General features: G+C 33.8%; 1 protein-coding gene across 1 annotated transcript; it reads left to right on the top strand.

Annotated features, from left to right (window-relative positions):
- Window positions 1-9,019: 9,019 nt before the first annotated feature.
- Window positions 9,020-9,808, top strand: LOC110465285 (the record flags this gene model as incomplete). Its single annotated transcript, XM_021520997.1, has 1 exon — window positions 9,020-9,808. A coding segment is annotated over one exon (789 nt), but the record flags the coding sequence as incomplete, so codon positions are not given.
- Between the last annotated feature and the right edge of the window lie 2,298 nt (window positions 9,809-12,106).

Consider the following 12,106-nt stretch of genomic DNA (forward strand, 5'->3'; position numbering starts at 1 on the left):
GATAACATGTTTATTGTTCCATAAGGGATTTAACACTCAATGTTTGCAGAAAAGGAGACACTTACCCTCAGACAAGAGGTGGACGATAAAATCTAGCTACCCTCAATGGCATAGATTCGATAATAGTTTTGATAGTCAAAACCGGTATCAAAAGCAAATATGTTTAATATCATACAACTCTTGGAAAACCTTTCATCTGCTTGGTAGGAAAAGTTTCTTTTTAAATCAAATCAAGAGAAACATTTCCTAACGCCTGCTTTGTTATTGTCATTTTACCGTTTGTTTTTGATTTTACGTTAATAATCTACAAAGGTAGGAGAAAAGGCTGTACAAAAACCTATATGTAACTCCCTCAGTCTGTGACAAAAGATAGCGAATGCTTTACTTGATCGCAGTCATTTTTATGCCACTGATGGTTGGTTATATTAACAAATGAACGGTGTCTTGATCACAGATATGTCCACGGTGTCTAAGATTGTTGATGATTTACATATTGTCTAGGAACTGAACAATAAACAGGATACTGTAAACGTTCAAGAAAATGTTGGTTTTATTCCTTCGTTGTTTGTTGATAGTGTATGTCATTTGCTTACAAGAATAAAAAATAAAACTGACTTCCAGGAAATATGCTTTTTTAAATATTGTCATATTTAAAGTAATCTAATGTAGGTTATTTTTTATTTTTTTTAAATGATGAAAGAGATGATATCAACATTTTTTATTTCTTATACTATGGCCAAAATATTTTACTATGATAATTGACAGTCTGATAATCAATTATTTTCTATATTTCTATTTATATCATAAAATGAAGCCAATCTAGTATTTTCATCCTTTTGGACACAACCTGTTGGTCATAATAAGCAGGATGTCGGATTATAAAGTTCATATCAAAGAGTTCTAATAATCCTATAGACAGACAGAAATATCCCTCCGTTTAGTAGACATTTAGTAAAAGTGTCTTTGATAAGATTCATCAGTTTGGAAATACACAAACAATGTGCGTATTAAACGTGTCGCAACGTTTCAAGACATAACAGGGTTGAGGGCTAGATCTACACCCTACCTATCTGATGCAGTGTGTATACGCTCCCTATCGATAGGCTAAACGTCCCGGGTCGAGTGACATAAAATCGTTGTACATGTAAAAAAATAATACAAATCGTTCACTTAGTCATAGCTGGACATGATATCTCATGTTAAAGTGATTGTTAAATGCGGCACGTTTAATACGTACATTGTTTGTGTATAAAGTAAAACTTTGATATCTCATGTTACAGTGATTGTTAAGTGCGGCACGTTTTATAAGTACATTGTTTGTGTATAAAGTAAAACTTTGATATCTCATGTTAAAGTGATTGTTAAGTGCGGCACGTTTAATACGTACATTGTTTGTGTATCAAGTAAAACTTTGATATCTCATGTTAAAGTGATTGTTTTGGGTGTTGCCCAAAATTTTAAACTGAGAAAAATACAATTTTTTGCAGTTATCTAGAACTAATGAATTATAATTGTCATGTCGATTGTTCATGTTTACTACTTTTTGGCACCAAAAAATAAAATGAACTTCATAATTTCTGAGATTGTGACAATCATAATTTCCCCGCCGATTTTTTTTTTTTTAAGATGTTATACCAGGGAATTAGATTATCTAAGTCCGTGGTTATACTAAACTATTTCAGACTGCTGAGCGTAGAAAGCTAGAATTGATCGGATATTATTTCCATTGTCAGTTCGAGCACGTAATTAGATTAGATTGTTATCTAAGTCCGTCGTTCGAGTGAGGCATAGAAAAGGTTTCTCTGAGTTTGCGGTATTTCCAGGTTATATTTTATAACATAGAGTAATTATATTTTGTGATGACCGAGCGGAGCGAGTGTTAACAAATTCTCTAAAACAATGGTAAAAATGTAGGTTTTTGGTTACAATGTTGATGTTTGTGTCATGCCCTTCATGTGCATGTAGTTTAGGCGAGCATTTTGGCAATTAAATATTGATTTATTTTGTCATAAATATGAATTATGATTTAACTGTTTGTCTTTTATTGTGAATTTGTACGCATACATATGTACAAGTGCAATACCTAATGAAAAGGATATACATGCTAGGCTTTTATGCTAACATTGGTTATCATTCACCTGATAAAGTGATCCTAAGGAGGGTGCTTCATTGTCTTTGATTTTTTTTAATTGGTATAATAAATCACTCCTGGTGGTCATGTGTACATGAAACCACAGGTGAAAATACAGTTTTATCTATCATGAAATGGACTCTACCTTTGACCAAACACTTTACCTATATACCTAATTCCAACAGATGGTATAGTCCTCTCCCAACTGACAGGGTGATCACCACAGCAGGATATTTAGAACAATAAGAAAAGGTCAGTCCTTTGAGCCTTGACCACTGATCTGACTGGAGACCCTACTAATATATAGGCAATAGAGGATTAATACCCTTTTGCAGGGACACATCCCTGCCTTTTGTTAGAATATAAGTAGTGGACTTACTTGGGCAACACCCTTAGACATACATAGATATTCAAACTGCTGGCAAGGGGAAGCCATAGAAAATCATAGTTCAAGGGATGGTTGAAATCAGAAGGAATTAAATGCCATATGAAATAGAGGAAAATCTTCGAAAACCTTGGTCCAGTTTATTTTTGGACACAGAAAAAAGGGTGTTGCCAACACCTCTGGGTCCGCCACTGCAAGCTAGCTACATGTACATGCATGATAACGTGTTGATATAAATGTATAATGGCAGTGTTTCTTCCTGTACATCAACAGACGACATAATTTGCATATTTAGACTTTATGAAGCCATTTCTGTCAAGCACATTTAAGCTGACAATTGAAGTATTTTTACAGCACTATATTTTTAGCTCTGGGACGTATTACTCATGACGTGATAGAGCTCCCCTGAATTAGTTATGCGCCATTATGGTGGGCATAACCGTGTCATACAGGTCCCTGGAATTGATACACATGCATAATTGATATATTTATATCGTTGAAGATCGATTGTTGATGTACATTTGTATCCATGCGTATTTATAAATAATTCCTAATGAACATTCTAGGAAAGGATGAAAGCGCCGAGAGGAGAACGATTCGCAACCTTGTTTTGAACTTAACATGATATCTATATTTATACATAGAAGTTATTGTAACATGATCTCACTTGGCGTATTGTTATACCGGCTTCTTTATTTGGAATGTTGGAGAAAAACATATCAACCCATGTTAATTAATTAAGATCATCATGACTAATATCCATTATTGTAAACTTATTATATATTTTGAAGCTCTTGGTTTATTTCCAAATCAGCTTTTTCGAATGGATATATATGAGAAACATTCGTTACTCTTTGGATATGTAGAGGTTTCAAGATCTGAATCAAGTTAACTAATAATAAAACTTAAAATACTCAAGTAAGCAACGGTCAATGATTATGAAACTTCTTTCTACAATAATAAATAACAATAAAATGTACATTATCACATTTTTAGAACAAATATTCAGGAACTCTCTTTGACGTAGCACTAATAAATCCCGGATTTGATTGCTGAAAGGTTCCAATACGATGTCTACNCTACAAGTACCCGAGAGGCCTTTTAATCTGATGGGAAAATAGAAAACAACAAATACGATGTCTACAAGTACCCGGGGGGTGGGGGCTACAAGTACCCGGAAGGGGGGCTACAAGTACCCGGGAGGCCTTTTAATCTGAGGGGGAAATAGAAAACAACAAAATTGCGACAGTCGGTGAGCGTTAATGACGTGCAATTTTTCATTTTTGGTGTGGGTAGATGGGTTAGCAGTTTCTCCGTCGGGGATAATAAATTACTAACACTGAAGGTTGACCCTCGCCCAATTTCCGATTCCTGCGGATGGAATTCTGGGCTTCCTCTATAACATATGAAAGTTTGAAATAACCTCATGTTGTAAGCACTGCCTACTTTGACAACGGAAGAATCATTATCTTCTTAGTGTGGATTATTTTCAATACGCAATATTAATGGAATAATGGGGAATTCATGTAGGTAAATGTATAATAAAAACCAAATTATAGTGAGATATCAATGAAAAAATACATTATTCAATGCGAGATATAAATAAAAAACAACCATTCAATATGAGATATATACGAAATAATAATACAATGTGATATATAAATGAAAAAAATCAATGCAAGTTGAAAATCAAAAAAAAAATACATTCAATCTAAGATATTAATGAAAAAAGACATTTATTGTAAGATAAAAATGAAAACAATAGTCATTGTACGAAAAAAGGAAAACATGATGCATTCATATATTATCAAAAATATTAATTGCTTAATACCTTCATTTTGAGATAAAAAATCAGTTAATATATTCAGTGTGAGGTATAAATAATTCAATGTATTCAATACATCTTTTATGAGAACATGCCAAATGTAATGGCGAATTGTCACGTCTCTGTGGTCACATCGTTTCTCATAGCTCTGAATCTGCCATTAGTTACGTAATAGACGTTCTTGAAATGTTGCACATTTGCATTTTACTCACTTTCATCTTTTTTTAAGAATCAATTGCGGAAATAGAATGCACATATTTCATCGTAATCTTGACATTTAAATGAATCCACGACAAGAGTTTATTTCTATAGTCTCATTTTTTACCTAGGAAGTAACCTTTTTATCAGGTTGTCAGACATGTAACTTGTTTACCCTAGTTCGCTGTGATACGTTGTTAAACATCTTATTACAGTATTACGTGTTTTGTATAAGGAGGCATTGGCCGTACCTAGAACAAGTTTATTGATGATTGTATCACTCAACCAGCAGACATGCTATATTGCACACAACTTAGCAGTATTGATATGATGTATTCACCAGGAACTATCAGCAGATAGGGAATTCTTTGGGATCTAATCAATATGCTTACATTCTAAACATGCAGACATCAAGCATACAAGTAAACGCGTTCTACGATGCATATTGTTTGAGCGATTAATTCAAAACTGTTCACTTTGATATTTAGAGCGTTAGACACGTGACTCATTGACATACAAATGCTGTCATTACCTAGCCAAACGTTTTTTAACGTTCACTGTACGCCTTTTTTTCCCATTCGGTAGATTACAACAGGGGGTATGCCACATACGGGTAACTATATGTATATGTTCAGATCTTTTATAGTAAGCCCAGAAACAACTAGTCATTGCCACCAGAGATACAACCAGCGCCGTTTAGAGCGCTCTAGGTTTGAAAAAGATAATCTAAATAAGGTTCCGTTAAATTTATACCGTCTACGTAATTCAACATGACAGTTTGGTACTAAGTAATTTATTATCAGGGCAACTAACGATGCATCGGGAATATAGCAGTTAACTCAATCATTATTAGATAATATGTAGATGGTCACCCCCAATTGGAGTAACTTATGGAGTCAGCGAAGGGCGTCACATTGCCATACAATTGTTGTTATATTCTGTGGCAATTTTAGTTGAATTTAAGCTCGGAAAAGGAATTTCTTGGAACAAACTAGTCAATTGCTATCGTGTTTGAAAAACGTGTTTACACATCTTTCTATGCTGGAGTTTGTATTGAGGGACTGAACTGCAAATCCCGGAACATTTATCAGGAAAGGATTTTGCGAGAGGGGGCTGTTTGTGGTCATACACGGTTATAAGTAGGGACAAGGTCGATTGTAAAATATTCCTTTTACATGTTATGGTGGTTTTGCTGTTAATGACGTCACGCAATTTTGACATCACGCTTTGCCATTGGTAGCATTTAACATGACGACTTACCATGCATGATCTAATATATGATCACTTCTACCTGTTCTTGTCTAATGTCTGAACGGCCATATACAAGATGCGATGATTGCATACGTACATTACTTCGAATGTGAAAATATGAAGTAAACATGAAGACATGGTTCTTGTTGTGTACCTTGTCAAGTGTTATATTTCTATTCACGACATTTTTTCGGGTATAATCCTCCTTTATATATTGGTGGGCAGGCTAAGACCAACATTAATATATTGGTTGATGCTCTTTTATACAATATATTTGTGGAATGTTTAAACAGTATGTCGCTTCATCATCAGAAATCGTTAACTACCGGGGAAACTGTTTGTAGAAGCGTGAACGATATGTATCGCTATTGGTGATTGTTGTATATTAAGATTTATATCCCATTAATCAATCACATACTTCTGTATCGAAGTCTGCACAAGTGGCAATATAATAGAAAGGATGCTTTGATATATATATATATATATCGGTAGAGAATATGTAGTTGATAGTTTTACAGCCTTGTAAACTTAACGATTCAAAACCAGAAAACAATAACAAGAGAAAACCGAACTGTCAAAAAATAAACAAATGATTAAAAAAAATCTCTCTATATATAGTAACGATATTTACTTCTTTACCAATTATCAAGTATTTCGGCCATTATCTATATAACGCCGATAACTGACTTATCATCTTATCATCTCCTTTTCTAATTATCTTTTCAGAATCGACATTTTACTTATCAACTCCTTTACGAATTATCTATACAAAACCACCAACTTATTTATCAACTCTTTTTCCAATTATCTATGTAGAACCGACATTTTACTTATCAACTCTTTTTCCAATTATCTATGCAGAACCGACATTTTACTTATCAAGTCCTTTGCCAATCATTTATGTAGAACCGACATTTTACTTACCAAGTCCTTTGCCAATTATATATACAGAACCGACATATTCCTTTGTTAATTACCTTTGTAGAACCAATATCTTACTTATCAATTCCTTTGTCAATTATCTATGTCAAACCAACATCTCACTTATCAATTCCTTTGCCAAATATAAACATATAGTAACGAAACCTTACTCATGAAGTCGTTTTCTAATTATCTATATAGCTCCGACAACTGACCTGCTAGCCCATTACTTATTATCTATATAGTATAAGGTCGACCGCCAATCGAACTAGCCAGACCTTTATTAATTATACAGATAGTATCGATTTGACGGTAACGCGTTAAAATGAAATGTCACGATAAACCTCTTTGAAGATGTTCCAATAATGATCTGAAAATGACAAGCTATTACCAGAAATTAAACCATGAATTCATGATTGTGAATGGGAATATTTTGCCGATAGTAAGTACGGACGAATAGTTCAATTGTTAATTTGTAGATTGCTTCCCCTTTACACGTAAGCACTCATGACAGATCAATGGATTATCCGGAGTGGAAGTAGAAATTGATCACAGCAAATGAGTAATGTTTTTCCAATGTAGACAAGCTCTATATTAAACAAATGGTACACGACAAAGGAGAAATGAGTATATGAGAATTGAATGGAATATTAGTCACACTTCAGCGACAAGCAACAAGTGGTTCTACGCTTCATTTACTTCTCAAATTAATCGTATACTGAAATAAACGATTCTGTCAAAGATTTGTTTGTTATCATCAAACTGTTTTTACATATAACAATGCTATATTGTGGGATCCAAAACGATCCTCATCTTGTTTGAAAATTAAAATAATTTCGATTGAAAAATCACTTTACCAGTTGTTAGGAGTCATTAAGCTAAGACTGTATGATCAACCGGACTCATGGGGTTGATTGAAGTTTAGAGAAGGGGATGAAAGGTCACGTAATAAAACAGTCATTAGTATACCTGGTGACCTATTTCTATAGCTGACATTTCTATCCGGTACAGATAGTGCAATATTCCTAGATGTAGAGCAGAATCAGCTATAACCTGAAATATCTAAAATCACCTCGATTATCAAATAGCTCTTCAAATATCGCCTCTAATATCAAATAACCCTTCACAGATCGACTTCAATATCAAATAACCCTTCATATATAGACTCAAATATCAAATAATTCTTCAAATATCGTCTCAAATATCAAATCACCGTTCACAGTCAATATCGCCTCAACTATCAAATAACCCTTTATATTTCGCCTCAAATATCAAATAAGAACTCAACTATTACCCCCAGTATCAAATATCACCTTAGATAATAAATTATTCCCTATAAATATTGAATACCCCCTTCAGTATCAAATATGACACCACATACCCTTCAAATATTTGCGGAAATATCAAATGACCCTTGAAATATTAAACAACACCTTCAGTATAAAATATTACCTCAAATATAAGACAACCCCGAAAAAATTGAAATTGACCTGCGCTACGAAAATATCACCTCAAGTTTTATATTACCCTACAAATATTTCAGAAAATATCACCTCAAGTTTTATATTACCCTACAAATATCTCAGAAAATGTCACCTCAAGTTTTATATTACCCTACAAATATCTCAGAACATATCAAATAACACCTGGAAGATTAAACAACATCCCCGGTATGAAATAATCTTTCAAATGTTAAATATCATCTTGATTATCTAATATCATTTCAAGTATCAAATAATACATGAAATATTTAATAACATTTTACATCAAATACCATTCTTGATTACAAATACTGCCAAATAACCCATCAAATATAAAATAAGCCGTCGAATATCATCTCTAATTTATTCCCAAATATTACCTCAAATTTCAAATGTTCCCACAGCAAAGTTATAATCCTCCAGTTTCGAATTTCATTTTATTAACGTGATTAGGTATATTCTGACGTCCAGGTCATTTGACATGTATCTATAACCTGTTGAAGTTCATCGTAGCAATATACATGTAGTAAGTTGATGCAGTTGTATTTTTGTGAATTTTTGTATGTCACGAAACACTAATGACCAACAAAAAAGAATAACGACACCGCCAACATATTTCCCCATAAATCCATATCGAAAAATTGAAACTGTCAACCGTTTTTGTATCATTAACCTAAGAAATATTCACCTTTTTTTCAGGAATAATTCTGCACAATGACAGGGAGACAATTACAGGCGACGTATCGCTAGAACAGTCACGTGAATCAAAGTATGCTGACGTGGAAACTCCACTTGAACTATTCCGACAACGTCGATCAACAAATGATACATCAGACAATAGCGGAACCGGAAATACCGGAAGTGGACAGAACGCCATTGAAGAATTCTATGCCGACAAGCACAACATGGCGATGTTCCTCATCTTGCCGTTGATAATTCTCGTTTATGGAGGCTGTGCGGGTATTTACTGTTTTTATAAGTTTAGACGGTATCTTAAGAAGCGCATCGTTGTTTATAAAAAAGAGAAACGAATCAAAATTTTAAAACGTAAAAACTGTATAGAAAGTAGTTCCTTCCATAACACAGGATGGACAGCAGCCACCAATGAAGTTCAATTCGGCAAAAGCATGCCTAACCTGCGTGAAAATAAAACCGATGTGTGTAAACGGCCGTCTACAGCACTGGCAGCGTGCGCCAGCATTGAAACACAGGAAGTCGACCAATTACTAGAAGAATTGGCAATCATAACGGAAGATAAACCTGTTACTAAAGCAAAAAAGCCAACAGCGGAAGTGACTCCTGTTGTTCAGGTGAGGCCACCTGTTCAGCGCGTACAATCTAAAATCATTGACAAACCTAAAGTCTCCAAAAGCCCACCAGTCGTTGTAGAGGTCAAGTCAATAGTTGATGACGACAAAATTAACAACAACGAGGACACATCACAATCGGATGCCAAGATAAAGAGGAAAAGTTTGATATTATCGGCAAGTGATATTGCAGAAATCATGAAGTATTACAACAACAAAAAGCACATGCCTAACGTTATTCCCGAGGACTCCGAAAATGATAAAGAGATTTGCCGTAGAGTGCGAAAAAAGAAAATTTTCTCAACGTAGTTGTCAAACACATGTTTGATATATTTGGTTGTAATGACATTTTTCATAAAATATCTAAATGAACTTTGAAAAAGAAACTAAAAAAAATATTTATCAAATCTAGTTTTGTCATATCAAATTATACCATAAAAGGTCGAGGTAACATTTAAGTGAAAGCATATTCTGTAAAACCTGAATAAATACGGAAGAGTAACAAAAACATGACAGAATATTTCATTGTTCTGCAAAGATTTTGTTACGAACTGTTTGTAAACTATCATAATGACTCCGAAACCAACTTTGATTCCAAAGTATCTGTACATATACTTTTTTTCAGGAACACTCTTAAACGTGGCCTCATCTTACGATGCTATGAATGACAACTGATGTGTCCTCAAAAGCAATTTATATTCACCTGTTGACCTTGCACAGCATGATCTTAATTTTTTCATTCATTTACCGTTCATTGCTTTCCCCTGGCTTTCGCCATAGGCTTTAAGATATCAATATCTAAATTGTAAGATATATATGTAAAAACCTGAAGAGCCCTGTGAAGGGTGTAAGCAGCTGTATTTTAGTCGGTCGTTAGATCTTTTTTTTTTCTATACTTACCTTCTTCACATGGACATTTATTATTTGTTTTATTACATATATATAATCAGTTGCGCTGTAAACTATGAAAGGAGCATGACCAGAAATCGCTGTTCGGTCAATGTCGTTTCATTGACGACACATATACCAAACAACAACTATATCAGTCATTTTAGAAAAAAAAATCAATAAAAAACACCCGGTACTACATTATATATAATATATATAGAAACATGGATTTAATGGAATGTTTTAATATTAATGCAGTACAAATGCAGAATTGTTACATTCATATTTAACATGTATCCCTCAGGGTATGAACGCAAACAGGTAACATCAATTTTTAACATGTATCCCTAAGGTTATGAACGCAAACTGGTAACATCCATTTTTTTAACATGTATCCCTAAGGGTATGAACGCAAACTGGTAACATCCATTTTTAACATGTAGTACTAGCGGACCACATGCAATATAGACGTAACCGATTTAGTTGTTTACCGGCATACATGTATTTATATATAACTCTGTTCAATCTTTCATCTCAAAACGATCAACGTCATGCTGTGAACTATATATGTTCCTGTCGATCTCCTATTTCGTTTTCATTTTTCCATGTGTAAGATTTTCCTTTTTTAACAGTTATTTTACAAGTTATACGTGTTTTATTCAGCGTACATAACAACTCCAAGATCGGTGGCTATTACTGAAAAGGANGGTTTTTTTTTTTTTTTTTTTTTTTTTTTTATTCTATTCTGTTTTCGTTCATAAAGTAATTATTAATTTGTTGAGGGGAAAATATTTTGTCCTGCAGTTAACAGAGAATTATAACATAAAAGCTAAACTTAATCAATATCAACACAAACTAAATGATGTACATCTCAAACATGAGCCTCAATACATGATTATTTACTTGTCACCATTCACGTTTTTATATAGCACAATTACTTCGAGTAGTGTTAATATTTTCGTTGTCGAGGATGATAATAGTACAATGCACTTTCCATTTTACCTTTTCTGGTTCTGTTATTTGTTATTTTGTATGTTATAAAAAAAATGTCTTCTATGTCTATTTCTGCATAAGCAACATCTTTTCACGCTTTCCCCCTACTCCCAGGCCAAGAGACTTAGAGGAAAGAAGATTTGTCATCATAATGCAGGTATATTGAAAGCCACGGTTCTTAACCAAATTTTATACCCCGGATAGAATATTTATACCCCACGTACCTCCCAAGTGATTAACTTCTCCTGTACATAATCATGATTGATATCTGATCTTTATAAACTTGTTGGATTTTGTATTGAAGTCTGATATTTTGCCAGTGTGATGGTGTTGTACTGAAGAACTACTATTTTGCCAGAGTAGTAGCATAATACAGACAGACGATATTTTGCCAGAGCTATGGTATCACAGAAACACTGATATTTTGCCAGTGTGATGGTATTTTACAGGAGAACTAATATTTTGCTAGGGATGTTAGCCAGTGTGATGGTATTTTACAGAAGAACTAATATTTTGCATTATACAGAAAGACGAATGTAAGCCAGTGTGATGGTATTATACTATAAAACTACAATTTGACATGGTAGTAGCAAATGTTAGCCAGGGCTATGGTATCACAGAAACACTGATATTGAGTCAGTGTGGTGGTGGTTGTTGGCCTGTTGTGTACTGTTAATTAATTTTCGCGAATTTTTATTTCATGGATTGGCTTTTAAGGATCCCTGC

This window comes from Mizuhopecten yessoensis, unplaced genomic scaffold, assembly GCF_002113885.1.
Source record: "Mizuhopecten yessoensis strain PY_sf001 unplaced genomic scaffold, ASM211388v2 scaffold11069, whole genome shotgun sequence".
NCBI classification, from domain to species: domain Eukaryota; kingdom Metazoa; phylum Mollusca; class Bivalvia; order Pectinida; family Pectinidae; genus Mizuhopecten; species Mizuhopecten yessoensis.